The sequence below is a fragment of the Aptenodytes patagonicus genome, chromosome 10 (genome assembly GCF_965638725.1).
Source record: "Aptenodytes patagonicus chromosome 10, bAptPat1.pri.cur, whole genome shotgun sequence".
Taxonomy (NCBI): Eukaryota; Metazoa; Chordata; class Aves; order Sphenisciformes; family Spheniscidae; genus Aptenodytes; species Aptenodytes patagonicus.
In genome coordinates, this window is record NC_134958.1 from 21,179,889 (window position 1) to 21,199,142 (window position 19,254).

Genomic DNA, 19,254 nt, shown 5'->3' on the forward strand with positions numbered 1-19,254 from the left:
GGCTATCATCAGAAGGCCTCTGATGAGGACTTTAAAAAAAAGCAGCAAACATTCCCTATCCACATTTCAGGACAGAAGAACTCAGAAGCACAAAGTATCTTGTTCAAGAAAACCCAACAGGCAGAACTGACAACAGACTCCAGGAATCACAAGTTGCTGTCTTTGATATCTTCAAGTACTGCTCTATCCTGCTGGATGTATTACTGGAAAAATAATGGTCACGGTTTGAAGTTCTCGAATTTGCAGCTCTTCACGGTACAAAGGCAAAACATTTCAGATCCTATCAAGGCTTTGGACATGTACAACTTTTTAGGATTATTTAAATTATTGCGATTTGGTAAATTCAGCAGTTGAAATGTGACAAGTTTCTCTACTAAGTTCCATCTCACTCTCCCTTTCCAGTCTCATTAAACCATTAACAAGTAAAAAGTTGCTCTTTGGTACTTTCTGTTGCCATACACACTCAAAGAGAACTGCTTACTGAAAGGCTAAATGTTTGCTCAATTATGTAGCTCAAAGTGTACATCTGACAGATTGCCATACCTGCCCATGTTCTTAGTCACAATTCCCTACTCATGTCCATGATCATCGCACCTCAGTACATGCTAGCACATGTTCTACCCCACAGTCAGATGAGCTACATTTGTACCTTCTTATTTACAAATGCTCAAGCGTGTTTTATCTGTCTACCGCTTTCCCCCCACTTCCCCAGGTCATAAGGAACAACAAAAGCAGTCTCAGACTTCTACATGACAGAAGGGCACCCCCTAGGATCCAAAAAGACACAGGGATAGAAATTAGCCCCCTGTCATTATCAGGATGCATAGCAGAAAAGACGTGCAGCAGGTTATTTCTCAACGTTAAGCCACTCATTAGAGTATGCCCTTCTTGGTATTTCACTCTACAGCAGCCAACCTGTAGATTATTTATATCAAGTTTCTTGCACTTTCATCTCTTAGGAAAATTTTGCTTAGAATGTAATGCAATAATCCAGTTACGGTTACCAAAACTTTAAAAAAAATCATCACCTGTAAAAAACCCAAAAACCACACTTCCCAGAGATCAAGCCACATATCAATATAATTTCAAGTTTATGTCGGCAATGACATCTTTTAGCATATCAATGGCAGCTGTTAGAAAACGAAAAAAGGTTCAGCACAGGCAACTATGCAAAAATCCAGCACGTAAAACCTCTGACAAAACTGTCTGCAGAACACTTCCGATTGACCCTAAGTAGAGATTTACATCCCAGCTTGCTGCGGTAGTTTTGCAAATGCGTGGTCAAGTGACAGTATCACAATGGGCACACTAAGATTTGCCTGTTAGGCTCAGCATGACGACTTAGCTCATTTCTAAACACTTGCTTTGAAGGAAAATGCATGCTAGAAAACATCACAGCTCTTTTATGAAGGATATTTCCATACTTACTGGTGCTACTATTTTGCCCGTCTGTCCAACTTGCATGTCATTAGGAACAAAGCCAGCATCAACAGCTGCACGGGAAGCTCCAACTAGTTGAAAGAAAATATTTCCAGTGTTTTCTTTTAAAATATTAGCGAGCCAAATTTCTATCACCATAAAAGCACATGCATTTTACTGAAGAGTCCCACACTCTAAGGGCATGTATTTAGAAACTTCCCTCTTAAAAGCTCTTATAGTAATCCCTCTCTATACCACTGGCTGAAACTTCCAAATACTAAGTGCTAATGCACTTCATAAGCAACAGGAAATCCTTACTCCCAGCACCAAAGGGCCATATATTTAAACCCGAGGATTTCAGTCTGGCATATTTCCATTATTTTCTCTTGTTGCTTTGTCAAAAGAGGATTTTCCCATAAATGCCTTCCCATAATGTTCCTCCAAGTTTGAATAGAACACATGTGCCATCTTATATTGCTGTGGAGCTCAAAAGTCAGGCACAGTGAAGAAAAACATCAAAGTAAACTTGAAAATGCCACATGGACATTTAGTTAGTGAAGCCACCAATTTAAAAACAAAGCCATTCATGTAAAACTATAAATTTATTATTACATGTGAAATCTAAAACTAACGTAGTTAAAAAGTTAATGCAAACAGTTCCTCCTCCTCCCCCAACCTTTACTTAAAATATTTTGCTGAGACACTGTACATTGTCAGTTTTCTCCTGTTAATACAAAAGCATAGCAAAAAGACAGAGCCACTCAAACTACAAAAACTGTGAAAGGGATTCTGTAAAGGAGTAGTATATAAGGATGTACGAAGAAAATATCAGCTCTTCAAAGTGAGCTAAGACCATTTTTTAATTTATACAACTTCACTTTTTGTTTGTGAGCTTGTGTTCTGGAGATCTGAGAAGGACAGGGAATATTACGCTTCAGTATTTTGCTTCATACACAGGCATTTAAATACACAGTTGACCACAAGGACAAGACAAAATTTTATCTACAATTAAACTAACAGGATTTTAAGAATTTATTTGATAGACACATGAAAATAAAAGACTTAAGATGAACATTGTTTTTAATGTGACCTTTTTAAATGTAATAACCACAGTTAAAAAAGAGGAAAACAAGGTTACCTGCAGCATGCAATTGATCCGCAAGATCATATAACAACTTAAAATTTTCACCACTCTTCAAGCCTCTCCCTTAAAAGTTAAGAACAAAAAAAGATAAAGACAGAAGAACATAATATGCTTTAAGATTTTTTTTTATTGCCTACATAAACTTTCTGTATGAGTATTCGCATAGGCACAAATATACGCTTGCATAGGGTATTTTTAGATATATTACTAAATAGTATTTAATATTTGGAGATTTAGCTTTTGTCTTTGTGATCAATATTATTATTTCATATGTATAAACCAACATCACTGTGTCTAGTTTACTTCCTGCACACAGCACCATCAAGACCATTCTCTGAAATCAGGGAAACAGGATTTTTTTTTTTTTTTTTTTTTTTACTAATTTGTGCTCCCTCTGCTGGCTTTAAATATGAAACTCTGCAGTGGGATAACTAAGGAATAATTTTTTAGGCATACAGTAAAAATCACAGTCCATCACTTTATACCTGAAGAGCAGAATACAAACATAATGATTTTAAAAATCATTAAAGCCATTACATAATAACGTTGGGACTGCCTGTAACGATTAGCAATAATTTTAAACATGACAGATTTGGATCTAAAACCAGTTCATATTGCTATAATTTTAGAGGGACTCGCCAAATATGATGACGTTCTTAAAAAGCCTACTAGTATATGTTAAACTCATGTTTCACCTCTTCACGAAACATACATGTTGGGTGCATTCCCACTGGCCCCTATGCCATATTACAGAATTACATCATAATATTTTTTTTTAATGTATCACATTAGAATGTAGCAGAACAGTAGTGTTCTGCTACAGATATTATTTAATCAGGATGTACCGTTACTTAAATGCAACGTTACACAGTCTTAATATTATCTACTTACCACCTGATACAACCACCTTTGCACTAGTAAGCTCTGGTCGATCGCTTTTTGTCAACTTCTGCTCAATCCATTCAGACAGACCAACAGGCGGTGGAGGGGTTACTGCATTCATCAGATGAAGAAAAACATCCCCAAGAAAAAGGATAAAGCGTGTATTTTCAACCTTTTAAATTTGAGCTTAAACTTAATGCAAAAGTTCTTTCTATAACCAATTCTACCACAAGCTTTTAACTACTATCAGTAATTGCTCTGTGGCTCTGAGTTACAATCCTCTTTCATTAGTTGTGTTTAAGTAACCTATAGTACAACCTGCACTAAAATGAAGGTCTGTTGTATAAGTAATACATTGATATCAACCCAGCATAATAAGTGTGGTTCTTATTAAGACAGGCAAACAAGCCAATTAAGTAGTGCAATGACAGTGCAATATGCTAATCTTAAGTATCAAGTAGCGTTTGTTTCCTAACATCCACAGACGTTAGGAAATACAAGATGGGTCGGGGCAGGTGCTAAGCCACCCAGAAAAACATGAAGACTGGGGGACACACACACACAGAGCACGTTACTAATGATTGCCTCTGCTGGATTTACAGCACAGTCATAAAAAGGCCCACAGCGAAAACCAGTAGAGGTCATCAAACACTGGAACAGGTTGCCCAGAGTGGCTGTGAAGTCTCCATCTGTGGAGATACTCAAAGCCTGACTGGACACAGTCCCGGGCAACCTGCTCCAAGGGGATTGGACTAGATGATCTCAAGAGGTCCCTTCCAACCCCAACTATTTTGTGATTCTGTGACTGGACTTCTCTATTATCAAAGATACACTGGCTTCATTAAAATAGTAATTTAAACTGATTTAGTTAAAACTGATTTAAAACAACAACTGGATGTTCTCAAATCAATTTAAACTGCTACTAATTTACCTAGACACTGTAATGACCTATCTCGATTGAAATACGACCAATTAAACCAAAACTGCAGATAGCCAGCCACTTTTATTTTTGCTCAATCTTGCTTTGAAAACCAATCTGGCTATTCAAACAGCTGTAACTTTAAATAAGGAAAAGTTTCAAGACTGCGGTGGCAGAGGTTTAAGCAGTGAGCGAAACAGGCACAGATTTTGGCACAGATAACCTCCATTTCTGGTCAAAGAAAAAGTAGCAAGTGAGCAGATAATCCGTATCTTCCCTTACCAGAGATCACTAAAAAATGCAAGTACCCGTATCAAAAGCATAAAGCTAAGATTATGACAATCAGTTTGCTTTGACAAATACTTCCGCAAAACATCACCATGCAGTGAGCAAAACTGACTCTATTACATGAAATGACAAAATACCGGAACAAATACTCACACTTTTCTAAACTGGCACTACCACCACTTGTTGGTGCAGCCTCAAAAGAAGTTCCCCGTACGGTAAACACTTTAATCGCTTCATCACACTGCACAGTGCAAAGAATATTTCCTAAAAAAAGGGGTCACATTATATTTTTAAAGAAGATAATATCAGGCATACTATGCTTTTTACAAAACAAATAAAATTAGTATCAGAAACACATCAGCAGTTCTACTAGAATAGGCAACATTCAGAAAGTTACTTCTCAAAATTGCAGGTTTAGATGACTAAAACTTGAAACCTAGGCATTTAATAAATGTAGATTACAAATATTTTAATTTACTTTTTAGCTCCATGTTTCTGAAGTATGATAACAAATCCTCTATTTTTAAAGGATACAGAGCATTCAAATCATCTCTTATGAATGAGCTTTTAAATTTCAGAAGGGGGGGAAAAAAACCCCCAACTTTGAAAGTGTCATTCTTAAACATAAAGTGTCTATAATTCAAAGTAGATCTTTTATCCTGTTGCATGAATTCATCAGAACAGAAGACAATGAGGCCTGCCCCAAGTATCCGTGGGATTATGTTTCTCTCAATAATATAAAGTATTTACTTCATGCTGGTGGCTGCAGGGAACACTAAAAGAGAAAAATGCTGCAACACCAGCTATTCATAAACAAAGTAATCTTGAAACTGTGAATTACTGGGAAGCAACTTAAAAGTGCAACATAAAACCACATTCTGGTAATGTAACTCAAAAGGTAACACCACATTGATACATGTGGTACAATCTTGTACAGTAAAATTAAGAAACACAGGCTAATGAGCTCATATCTAAATTAAAACACAGTGTCAGACAAGCATTAGAGAAACAAGACTAAAAAAAGAATTGCAAGTTAAGTCAGTTAAATATTATAAATAATTAGTTCAATGTCTTCGTAATTAGGAAAAATAACCCTGTGGTATCGTAAATCAGAACTAATGCTAGTCATATTAAATAAAGCTGGACAATTAACTTAATGTCTTACTTTCTACAAAATCTGATCAGAAGTACATTAACAAAGAAATGCAGTACGTATAAAGGAGATCACCAAATTCTATTAATTGATAGACCTGGTTTCTAACTGATAGTACCAAAGTTGTTGGGGTTACTTGCTTTCTCATACACGGTGCATCAAGTCCATCCCCAGGTTTCATTTTTAGGAATCACAGCAATTCAGATTGTAAAGTGAAAATTCCTTTCATATTCCAAGGTTTTAACAACAGGATTATGTAGAAAAGTTATCAGTATTGGGTCCTTTATTGCACAAATACCACATACCTTTTTGTGATTACCCACCTGCATAGATAGTTCTCACAAAAGTGTCTGGTGACTTAATTTCAATAATGTCAGAAACAGGGGCAACATCAAGTTTACCAGCCACTCTGGGAATAAGATTCTAGAAGTTAAAGATGAAAAGTTAGCAAAGTAAATGCTAAGTAAAATGCACGTGGTCAGTAAAAGAACGCCTGCTGTCCCGATTTTAACTTCATATCATGCTGGCTGTAAGTAAAAAGGCACATACAACTGTTAAAGATTTTTGTAGGGCATTGTAGCTTTAGCAGCCAAATAAAATCCCATTATTGTAATAACATTAGACATTTTATGAGACTTACCGTAAGTAAACCCTTAATTCAATATCTTAAATTAGGAGGCTTATTTGCTTCAATAGTTTAAAACTGAATATAGATGCAGTTCACTCAGAAAATTGACAATTATGGATTGCTGAGCTCTTAGCACTTCAAGAAAAAGAAAAAGCATTTTTGGAAGCTAGTTACCAGAGACAATAGGAAAAAAACCCTGCACTCTCCCCCCAAAAGCCAAAAAATTATTATTTTAAAAATTAGTATTGTAATATATATTCTCCTGCTCTGAAATTGACTCTAGAAAATTACTTAGCACATTTAGGAATAGGAAGAACGATAAAAAGAGCAACATAAATTATGAAGAAATTAATGATAGCAAGAGCTTTGTTTGCTTTTTGTTCCCCTCCTAATCTGGTACAACACAAAAGGCCCAGTTCTGAAATCTTTACTCACATTAAGCACTCAAAAATGGAAGCATAAACTTTAAAGCAAAAGCTATTAACCTTTACTAAGACACTGCAGATCAAAAATAAAAAGAAAAAATAAAATAAAAAACCCTAAGACTTAAGGTATGTAAAGATTTCTCTTAGGAAAATTACAAGTATACGGATTGATATTGACTGGAAGTGAAAGTAGTCAGATGGAAGGCTGATGTCATTATTCATCCCACATCGGCAAGATCTCTGAAGTATCCTTTTTCTCTAATTTAGCTGCACCACAACATTGACCAAATTGTTACTACTGAGGCTCTCCGCATACTTACAAAACACACTCCTTAAAAAACAAGTTTTGAAAAATTGTATTTTCATTAAAAAACATCTTGGCTAAGACTTGGATTTGTGTTATTTATATATATTTACAGACATTTCAATTTACATGACTTACATCATAGATGCAGTTCCCCCCTCCAAAAAAAAATTGCTTCCAATAGGTCTGCACACTTTCCTTTCAACATGCAAAGCATATATTTTTCATCTCAATTTACTGTACTTTTCCTCACAGTTTTCATAATGCTTTCAGATCACTTAATTGATTTTGTGTTATTGTACATTTTTGTGTTTGTACATTTTGCCTTGTGTACATAGAACTAGCTGGTTACCACTAAATATTTCTTCTGCACGGCTCCTCTGTCCAAGTCAGCCCATAATAAAACTCAGACATGAATCAGTGTTTCTAACTAATGACCTCTTAAGCGAACTACTGCAACGTTTTTTGAAAACTCAAAACTCTCCATGGCTGACCTCTCAGGCATTTGATTCACGCTCTTACATACAACAGTGTCTCTCTCTCTTTCCAACAAGAAATTTTTGATGCACTTTTACCTACTTACCTTCCCAAAGGCAGATGCTCCAGCGCAAATGTGGGTGTAATTAAATTTTTTATGAGTTTCCAAAATCAAGGGAGTCAGCTCCTCTGAGGATAAAAATATATTGCTCAAAATTTACAACTATCTTATTTTCAACTGCAAATATAAATACCATTTCTTTTGTCAATAGGTAAGAACAACTCTCACCTGCTAGAAATCCCTTGTATACATCGTGCTGAGCCACTAGAACTTTTACCACACCCTGCACTTTGCTGAGTTCTTGTGCTACCTATGATTACAAAGGAATTATTATTAGTTTGTATTGTAACAGACACCACAAACAAATAACAGAGAGTCCCTGCTGCAAAGAGCTCACAGCCTATAGATTAGTTAAAACTGGAACACAAAGTGTGTGAATTTCAAAATCAGAACAAACCTGATGAAACAAAATGCAGATCTTCTGACTCACAGCATAGTGCCTTCTGGGATAATGAAAATGAATTTTGTGAATAAGAAAACTACACAGCAAATCAAACACAGGAAAGCTTGCCTCCTGTATGGCAGGATTACACAATGATCTCAGGATTTACTACAACAGCTGATAACAACCACAGACGAGGATTATTGCTCAGTATTCTGATATAATCATCAAGAAACCAATCCTACTTTCTTTTAAATCGGTCAATACCTACCGCACAAGCATACAATGCAAATACAAATGTACAGCGATGTTACGATCTTTATCCAAATTTTAGGAGCAATCCTTTGTTTGCAGCTGACTCTTTGCCTACTGATGTGATGTATATTTTCAATTCCAGATTTATGCAGTTTTTCCTTTAAATTTGCAGAAGCAAAGTTTAAATGATAAAAGGGTTGTTGCAGATCAGAGAGAAGAGGACTGACAGCAGTGTCTGGAGACCACATGCATCATCCCAGAACTAGCATAGTTTTACTGAGTTTGCCGAGTATCAGTTTACCCTCAAAAATTAACAAGAGGAAATAAATAAAAATTCCATAATAGCTGCTACAGAATATCTGTTTGAGTAACTGGCTTTTTTGTCCTATCAATACAGATTCTTACAAAGAAACTTAAAAAAACACCAAACCTTCATTTTTCGTAAAGCACTTTTTCCCAGCATGACATACATTGCCAAATAGACACCATATACTTAGTATTAAAAAACAAACAAACAAAACATTCCCAATCATTTTTCTACGATGCAAGTGCCAAAGAATAAGGAAACTCAGACAGACATATCAGGCAATTTTTTTTTTTCCCCCCCATTTTCTTGATCTAGATAAATATTTGCTTCCAGGTCTCAACCTCCAAACCTGGGTCTCAGTTTAGAATAGCCACTGACATTTCTCCACCTATTTGTGAATTAGGTGCCATAAGTATGCCTTCCTGCATGAGATACTACATATTGCTTTCAGAATAACAATTCATAAACAATAGCCTAGTATGAAAAATATTAGGCATAATTATTTGTACTTTTACCGTTGACACAAGAGTACATCATGCTGGAATAAAGGTGTCACTAACGTACTACCTATATTGTCTCTAGATTTTGCACATAAAAATTAAACTAACAATACAACAGCTAACATACAAGAAACTTTTTTTAGACCTGAGCTATATGATAAAGTCAAGAAGCGCCAATTTCAGAATTTTAGGTTGCAAACACACTCTCACTATGCTACTAGTAGTTGACTAGCAAAAGTAAGATGCTCAGAAGCCCTATTTATCACTGTGGTGTTTCATTTCTGCTGGTTTCCATTCGAACAAGTGCAAGCTTCTTTCCAAGTTCTTAGCACTGCAATATTTGTCTTTCAAACTCTACAGGGAAATACCGTTTTAAAAGTTAATTGTCTTTTAGTCCTATAAAAATTTGCTTGCTTAAGCTTGTGACAACTGTTATTGATATTCTCCCTTGTGAAATGAAATCATACCCATATTTTCACAGAAGAGAAGCAGTTCAAGTGCAGGACATTTCCGACAGATTAGCAATTCCTGGCACAGTTCCTCTTCACTACAGATTATTTACCAGGCTGACCAAGATGCTACCAAGTACTATTTCACTGCATTCATTATTTCATTCATATTTTCATATGAAAATAGCGCTTTCCTACCTTGTCACAGCTGGTACCAGCTACTAAACAAGAAACTTCACCTCCAAGACGTTTTGCCGCAGTGATAGCATTTAGTGTAATGGGTGTAAGAGTCTCATTGTTGTGTTCTGCTATAACTAACGTACTCTGAAACCTCCGGAGCAGCGATGCCTTTAAAGAAAGAGAGAGAGACAGAGGAGTTTGGTACTTAGCATTTAAGTAAAAAACTGTTCCTAAGAGCACCCAATGCTTTACAGAAAGTTATCAATTATACAAACTGTAAAACACAGCTGTCAAACAAAACAGGCTAAATCTAGGTAATTTTTATTAAGTAGGCAGAATACATAAGTTGTTAAAAAAAAAAAGTATAAACTTGCTTGACTTCAGCATAACATGCTGTGTTTAAACTAAAACCTCCAGAGGAAAATACTGAACAATATTAAGAAAAACGTTTTAATACATTACATTCAAGCTCAGTTGATCAACTTAACTACCTTAAAGAGTGAAGATTAGACCAGCAAGACTAAGACACAAGGAAATCAAGGGTAGCATATAGGTATTTATTTGTTGGTTTTTTGGGGTTGATGTTTTGGTTTGGGTTTTTTTTTGGTTTTTTTACTATACTTTTTAGCCAAAATCTAGCTACAGAACACACTTTTTTAATTATTTATGTATAAAGGCAAAATTGTACGCAGTGGCAGGAAGACAATTAAGCAGCAAGGGCTCACAGCCTGAAAACACGCTAATAGAACTGTTGATAAGCATCAGGTTCATTTTTTTCTATTTTCCTTTAAAACATTTGACACTTGACCACTTAGTCTACCACCACAATTTAATGGTCCTTAAATAATAATTTTGACCAATTCACCATCCACACACAGATTTTAACTTCTAAAGCAAAAATGAAAGAAAAAAAAAAAAAAGAGGAAAAAAGAAAAGGCAAAGAATTGCCATGAAACCAGACCAAAATATTCTAAGCTCTGAGACCTTCCTCTCTAATTTTCAGGTGAACCTGGAAACAGCGTTATTCCTCCAAGACTAATACCAGGGTGGGGAAAGGGTTTGAGGTGGGAACAGGAATATTATCCTTCAAGTCTTTGTTTATCCTGCATAAAGCCTAAATCAAGACCCAAGTTACAATCAATGTAATATATGGAACACATGGAAAACAAAATATATTCATTAATATGAACAAGGAACAAATACTAACACAACGCTAAAGACTGCACAGCCAAATACTACTTTTTTACACATATATTCTGACCCCATCTCCCCTCACACCAAATATGCACTTACCTACCACTTAAACTAGAAAAAAAAGCTTCAGAAAATCTGAGAGGCTAAAATTTGGATATAGACTTCAACCACACAAAGCCTACCAAGATGCTAAACTTCACAAAGAGAAAGCAAATCCCGAGGACTTCCCTGAAGCTAATCACAGTGTAAAAATATAAATACAAAAACAAGTTTTTGCAGAATCAGGATCGTAATTTGTCATTTTGATTAAAACAATAAGGATTCTTGTAAAAGTGCTCTGCATCTCATCTTTTATGCTTAAGGTTACTTGTTATGATTAAAGATTCTAAGATTGTTTGAAGCCAATTGTCAGTAACAAAATATTTATTGCCAATATAGATCAGACACCATATTTTTGATTGTTTCATACATTTGCAATAAAAGTTATGAGATTTTAGTCACCGTTTGAAGAATAAATCCATGCTTTTGTGGCAAAAAGCCCACTTCTCCAATGATTTATAGTTGTGTCGCAGCGTAAAGTGGACCATGCTCCTGAAAGATACTGAAGTTTTCAAATTTCCAAAGGGAGCTGCATGCATTTTAAACACGCACTTAATTCTGACTATATTATGATCTTTTCCCTAAATAAGTACTGCACCACCAGAGGAGCTCTATATCATTCTGTCAAACGATTCTAGAATAAATGGAGAAATATTTTTTTTAGCCAAAAAGAATAAGAGCAATGGATGTTGCTTGAGCAGACTGGGTATTACAGCATTAACTAGGTATTATTTCTAAACTGATAATCCCACGTTTTATATTTGTGGGAACTGCACACCAGAAGGTCACTTTATGCCTACATGCATCACATTTCTGAACACAAAGACAAGACCAGATTTAAAATAAATTACAAGTCACATTTTAGATCTTGGGTAAAAATCCTGGATGACAAATAAGATTCCTACGCGAGTCTGAATTTTAATATACTAATACACGTAAAATTTTTTTTTTTTAATAAACAAAACCAAAACAAACTGACTTTTGCTTGTTATGATAAAGATTCTGCAGTAAAACCAGAGGGTAAATCATCCAGTCACACATGATCCTGAAAACTGAGAATCTGCAATGAGTCAATGAAGAGGACAGGTAGTTATTTTGATGAAGTAACTTGCCCAGCTGCATGTGTGTGAGAACAGCCCATTATTTCACTGACATAATTTCTCCACCTGTACTTGCGCAGGATGTCCAGTTTCAAGCCTAGATAAAATAGGAAGGTTGAGTACAAACCTAACCAGCTGACAGCAAGGATAAGAACCACAAGAAATAAGACACACAGAACAACCAAACTATTGAAAACAATGCCTTGAGAGGGAACCGCACTCAGAGCTTGTGCCACAGAAGGTCCCTGGTGAAAACCAAGCTCTGGAAAATCAGGCTACCCAAAGAAATCAATTACAGCTAAACATCCTACAAACTTGGGCGATCGAGTGGCTTCTCAAGCACACCAGTAGATTATGAACACATCTACCAGCAACCAGTAGAACTGGAAATTTATTTCACCTAGGTTTAGATATAAATTGAAGCTAGGCACCTATATTCCCTCTGCAGCAGAAACATCTACATTTCCTCTCTGGTAGAAACTCCAGACAGTGATTCAGTTTATACTAAAACAAACATTTATGAAGGAAAACTGTCTGGAGTTTCCAACTCCCCCCCTCCCTCCCCAGCATTTACTGTGGAGCAAACCTGGCCTCTGACTTCCAGATGTCTAGAAGTTGGTAAGATGAACCTAGATGTGCAGTATACATCAATTAAGCCCCTTGCAAAGTACCAAAGGATTTGCTGAATCTATCGTCTTAAGTTCCCCAAAGCATCTTTTTGCTCCCCACCCGACAAACCCAGCAATGTTTTCCAAACAGAATGTGAAAAATTTAAGCATAATACCTGAATTTCTAGACTTCAGACAAAATAACTGAGACTACTCACTGCTACTGTCCTGGCCAAATGTTAGAAATCTGGACACGCCCAGTACACGTGCGCAGATAAACCCCACGCATGAGGCCAGCACCCCATACGTCCAAAGCACTCATTCAATTTGCACAAGTGATCTGCTCTTCACAGCAATGCCAATGCAAACTGAGCGTATGTTGGTCTCCCAGCACATAGACAGGTCACCTGAACAGCACACAAGCAGGCCCAGCACTTCTTAAATATGTATTTGCTGCTTATATGCTACAAAACGTATGTATTAACAGCTGGAAAATCCCAGACAAAAGTGTTGTAAATCTTTGCTTGCTGCTTGGTGAGACTGGCGAGCGGACAGGTATCGCTGGCCTCTGCAGTCAACAGTCAATAGCTAACTGCCTGCAGCCTGCTCCAAGGACGCTCGTTGTAACGCAGCAATTATGAAATCGGCTCTGGAAGTAACACACGTGGCAGGCACAGGAACAAAAGATGGGATGACTGAAAAGTCTTTCCAGAAATGCAAGAGCTCCAGCAGGTGTATTCTACATGGCCCCACACTCCAAATACGCATGAATGTAAAACAGGCTGTTAGGAACTTCACCCAGGAAACTGAAGTTTGCCTCCCAACCTCTTCAGAGGAACCGCTGGAAGTTTTGGGAACTAAACCGAAATAGAAATTCACAAGGCAAAAGCACCTAACAACTGGATCCACCAAGGTATCTCTAAAGCTGATTTTCTTAGCTCTAAAAGCAAACTGGCCAGAAATTAAAATTTTAAAACTGCTCAGTAGGAACTATGTATCCCATAGAGACCCACTACCACTGGGCAAAATTCCCCAAGAGCTGACTCCAGGAACTAGGAATTGGGGTATTATTAGAGATAATGGCTACATTCCTATACAACAAAACAATGCTTAATTCTATTAATAGACAGTCTTGTAGCTGCAAAACTTAAAAAAAAAAAAAAAAAAAGAAGAAAAAGAGTATTTGGGAAACTCAGGGAGAGGAGGGAGCTCTAGCAATAAAGCTTACACTTCTCCTAGAACCTCTGTACAGATCTGGCTACAGAAGATGTCTAGGCGACAGCTATTTAACTCCAGGAAATGCTAACTAGAAAGACAACGCTAAAGGCACCTGAAGTGAAAAGGAGCTATAACTGCAGCAAGGAACAGCAAAAGAAACAAAGAAAACACCTATAAAAAGGATTTATTTAGGAATCGCAATAAAGACTTAAAATTAAAAAGGAATAGAAGCAGCAATAGAAAGATGTAATACAGAAGAAACTTTTCCAGATACATCCCATGCAAACCATTAATAAAATCAAAACAACAAAGCTGTTTTGAAATACAGACACTACTGAAAGTGAACTCAAGATAGATTAACACATTTAAAAAGTTAACAGTCTGAGCTTATCAATGACAATTGAAGGATATTTACAAAGTATTCCCTAAGACTACAAATGTAGCCCAGTACTTTGAGTAAGGTGTGTTTCAGGCTATTAAACCTATTTATCTGAACTATCTCAGGCTAAAAAAAACCAAAAAGAAACCCACACATGCATCATGAGACATATATGACTGAAATAAAGTCCACCATTTTCAGAAACACCAGGAAATTGAAAGGTCTGAACAAATCAACAGGAACTCAAAGACTCAACAACTGTGAAAACTGGGTCCCCCCAAAACACTGTAAAGACAAAATAAGAGAACCTGCTCAACATCACTAAAAATTAAGCAAGTGACACTTCACTTTATTCAAAAGCTATGACATGGTAAAATACTACGCTACAAAGTGAGAAAGAAAACCTGACAGTTAAGGCCACTTTCACCAGAAGATCCCCAACAGCTTCATAAGAACATGCCTATTATTTTGTTTAAGGCAACTCTAAAGCATCTCTTGCCTCCAAAAAAACATACTGCAGAAGCAAATGCAACTTTTATTCTATCTGGACCTTTAAAACAACAGCAGAACCCTGAAGTACTATACAAAGCAAAACAGTTTTCTTAAGAAACAGAGCGCCACAATGTCCTTCACTCTTTCACTCTACAGCTGGAGTTTTTTTGAGGGAGCATGGAGGTAGAACTGCGGGAGACCAAGACATTCATTTATGACTTGAAACAGTCAAGACTAGCACTGCTTGCCCTTCATGAACATCCTTAGGGATAAATTCTAACTTCAACACAGGCTGAATGACAACTGGATACAAAATTAAAGGCATTGGTATTATACCCACCTGCAATCAACTTGGTCCCAAGCTGCTGTGTAATGTCATGTAAGAAGAAAAAAGAAAAAAAAACCCCAACATTGTGAACAGGCAAAAAGGCAGACACTTGCTTATCTGATAAAAACGATAAAAGAACAGAGAATGTTAAGGGAGTATGTTATCTGTTTGTTGTTTTATAAAGGTAGGAATGTGCGACCTCAAAATGCCCCTTCACTAAAAGTCTGCAAGAGGATCCTGATGATCACAATTTCCTATCATTACAGGTTTGGAAGGGACCTTAAGAGCTCATACAAAGCCACCCTCCATCAGATGCTAAGCAACCATATCTATGTTATTTCCAACATATCTGTCTAGCTTACTGTTAGTGTGTTTTTGAAGACTCCTAGGCAACCTATTCCAAAAACTTACTATCCTTTCAACTAGAAAGGATTTCTTAATGTCTGTCTTAACTCTTTGTAGCTATCTTAAATAGCTTTCTTGCAGTTTAAGCCAACTGTTATTGTTTTATCATCCACAGACCGGTGAAATGGCTTATTCCCATCTCTGCACCAATTTTTTGTGCACTTGCAGTTTCATATTTCTCCTCAGTCCTCCCATCTTTAAGTTATGCAACTCCAACCTTTCCTTGTTGCTCATACTTTACAGGTCTCTTGCATCCCGTTTTTCTCTAGACTTGATTCACTCTTGAACTGCATGAGCGTTAGCAGTGCTGAACTGGGTTTGCTTTGCTTCTCTTGCAGACTACATTGTCACCCACACACTGAAGAGGCACACAATGTTTTATTGGCTTTATTTTATAAATTTATGAGTTTAGATGCATATGGCTGAAAAACAAGGAGTTGACCTCATGTTTCCAGGACATGAAACTGAATTGTGCAGCGATCATGAGACTAAAGTATTATTTACACAGCAGTACCATATGTTCCAGGAGCTCCAGAGATCAAGACCTTTGCTCTGGAAAGCCTACAGCCTAACAATAACTGAACAATGTCCGTGATTACAAGTTACAATTTTTAGATTGACTAAGTCATGTATGTCCTAGTCTACTTTTGCTCTTCTTTTAGGCCATTCTTAGTATCTGAAACCAATTAATAGATCCATAATTCGTATTTTAGAGCTGTACAGAACTGTAATACCTGTAAAAGCCTTGGAGAGCTCAAAAAGAAATTTGTGAGATTTAAAGCTCTTTTAGAAGGGTTATTTACACACAGTTCTAGTGGAGGGAGTGTCTCCTAGTGCATGCTATGAGACCGAACAGATATTCAGGGTCATTTCATGAATCATCTACTCCAACTAACCTTGAGTTCACCTAGTCGTTAAATTTGGTAACACAGCCACCATGACACATCAAGCAGCAAACGGCCTCCAAAAGCCCAGCACTCTTCCCAGCTGAGCAATATGAAAGTCAATATGGAAAAGCAACAAGTGTTTCACATTAGCTTCGGTCCACAGATTGTGATGGTTAAAGCAATCACACTTCTGCACAGCAGAGTTCACGTGACCGAGAAAGGCTGTATTAAACCTCTCAAAACCCCAGGAAGCCTCTCCTTGAGCCACAAGTTTCTTTCTAACGTTGTCAGAGTTTGCAATAACAAACGCCAAGAGTCTTTTCCAGCTGTAGGGAAAGTGCTCCTGTTCCTCAGCTAGTCCTGTACGAGGGTGGATGAGAGCAGGCACTCCGAGAAATTTAGGACTTCCCTTATGACTACGTTAGCTCTTCACACGGGACAGCAATCCTCAACTCTTGCCTGCAGCGAACACCGGAAAGGCCTTCTTCAACACCCGGCATCCCCTCAGAAACTTTACTTTTAACAGCTCACGGTGTGGAAGAAAAGCGGAGTCCAGCGGGGGAGCTCGCCCCCCGGACACCCCCTCGGCCACCGCTGCCGGGCGGGCGGACGGCGGAGCTCCGCCCCGCGCCACCTCTGCCCCACTGGGCACGGGCCCGCACGGCCGGGGCGGAGGGAAGGCAACCGACCCCTCGGCACCCCGCGCCGGGCGCCGCGGCGGAGCCCCCCGGCCGCGGCCGAAGGGGCGCGCGCTCTTCCCGCCCTCCCCGCCCGCACTCACCGCCCGCCGCAGGCGCTGCGCCGCGACCGCCCGCAACATGGTTCCACCGCCCCGGCCCCGCGCAGCTCTCGCGAGAGCCGCGCCCCACCCCGCCGCCTCATTGGCCGGAGCGGCGGGCCAATGGGCAGCGGCGGAGAGTGGCCCGCCCGCGGCCCGCCCCCGCGAGCTCCGGCCGCGGGGCGGCGAGGGGCGCGCGCGGTGGCGGTTGGCGGGGCTGGCGCGGGGCGGTTGGGGCGGGCGCGCGCGGGCCGGTCCCTCACTGCGGGCAGCAGAGGACTGGGGTGCATCAACACCGGAACCCGCCGCTGCAGGGGCGGGGCGGCGCTCGCCTCGTGGGACCGCGCGGAGGGCTCTGCGCCCCCCCCGCCCCCCTCTCGGCCTCCACACCCCCCCGGCTGTCCCGCGGCCCGACAGCTTGCCCTCGCCGTTCGGGCGGTACCAGAAGGCGGAGCACAATCGCTGCAGTTGTACGGGTGCACGTACAGCGCCAGCGGAGCGCCTCGAGAGGAAACGGGCACCGGTCCGCCTCGCAGCACGTGCGCCTTCCCGCCCAGACCGACTCGTCACCGACACCAGCCTTCTCCGGCCTCCTCTTCCCTTCTGTCCCTGCACCGTTTCCACAAAGAGTTAAAGCCCGTTAAAGAGAAGAAAACGACAGGAAGCGGAGTTATGCGTGCAAATGCCTATGCTCCAGACCAAATCCTACCCCAAGCCAATAAAAACGCGCCTTGCGAAGAAAAAGAAGGGAAAAGTCTTCATTTGCGGCTGTGGAGCCAGCAGAAGCCTGGGAGGCCATGGCCAGCACGGGCAGGCTGCCAGCCTGACCCTGGGGGTATGCCCAGGCCCGGGGCTGCCTGCGCCTTGCCAGATTCCCCCAGCGTTAGACACGCAGTGAGAGCAAAGGGGATAACATGGGGACGGAGCGTGTGGCGCACAGGAGAGGCCAGACATCATGGCGCTTTCCAAACGCCGCAACCCACCAGTTGTCCGAACGGTCTGACAGCTTCAAAGACCAGTCAGGTAACAGCAGCCCAAGGACGGCATCCCCTCGCCAGGACAGATTTACGGCTGCCTCACCTTCACCCCTACGCTCGGCCCCGCAACAGGACTGGAGAATAGCTCATTTGCTCTGAATAATTTATAGATCTTTTTTTATTATTGTTCATTTTTCTGATTTCTCAGAACCACAGCAAAACATTTTGTGCCTGCCACTTCCATGGCACTGGGGTGCTGCAGGGGCCGGGCCAGGCCAAGCCTCACACTTGTTTCCATACCTCTGGATTTTTTCCAAGTGGCAAGGCAAGGGATTTAAAAATCAATGAAGCAAAATGTTTCAGGCCAAAGTCACTGCTAAAGTACGTGCTGTGGCTCTCTGAAAGCCTGGTGTCCTGGAAAAGCTGGCAGCAGCCACCACACTGGAACGACCAGTCCACCAGCCCAGGAGCCCCGAGCGCACATGGATTTGGGATGTTCCCAACCGACTTCCCGTCCTGGAAATCGCTAGATAGCAAGCCACGAATGCAGTTTCTTCCTTCCCATCCTGAAGTGGTTTAGAGGGGGAAAAAAAAAAAACAACAGGAAAAAAAACCCCTGAACCATTACGGCCATTGCACCGTTCTTCCAAGAATAAGCAGTGATCTGCAGCATGTCAGTGATTCGTTCTGCATTTCTGAGGCGCCCCGTAGAAAAGCAAGAGGCAAATTGATCAGAAAGGCTCTTTGGCTTTGCCACAGCCTTGGCAGAGGATCACCTCTAAAATTTATCCTGCCACATGATTTTCACATCAGATGCCAAAAAGTACTACTGCTTTACAGCAAAAGCTAACCAGGTCCAGCAATGCAAGCATCTGAATGGACAATTTACTTTGTCTCAAATGCCTCTATAAAGAAGAAAAGCAGCTGTACTGCATATTCCAGCTTTCTGGCCCCAG

At 39.7% G+C, this 19,254-nt stretch overlaps 1 protein-coding gene across 1 annotated transcript in view; it reads right to left on the minus strand.

Moving 5' to 3' along the window:
* ETFA (electron transfer flavoprotein subunit alpha) overlaps positions 1–17,392 on the minus strand; it is a 33,104-nt gene extending 15,712 nt beyond the window's left edge. The window contains exons 1-9 of the mRNA XM_076348447.1: positions 17,325–17,392; positions 9,852–10,001; positions 7,929–8,010; positions 7,746–7,828; positions 6,129–6,228; positions 4,806–4,916; positions 3,455–3,556; positions 2,558–2,626; positions 1,429–1,511 (exon numbers count right to left, since the gene is read on the minus strand). Of these exons, the coding sequence (XP_076204562.1) occupies positions 1,429–1,511; positions 2,558–2,626; positions 3,455–3,556; positions 4,806–4,916; positions 6,129–6,228; positions 7,746–7,828; positions 7,929–8,010; positions 9,852–10,001; positions 17,325–17,363 (819 nt within the window). The 5' untranslated portion in view covers positions 17,364–17,392. The remainder of the gene's footprint in view (positions 1–1,428; positions 1,512–2,557; positions 2,627–3,454; positions 3,557–4,805; positions 4,917–6,128; positions 6,229–7,745; positions 7,829–7,928; positions 8,011–9,851; positions 10,002–17,324) is intronic.
* Positions 17,393–19,254: the final 1,862 nt, after the last annotated feature.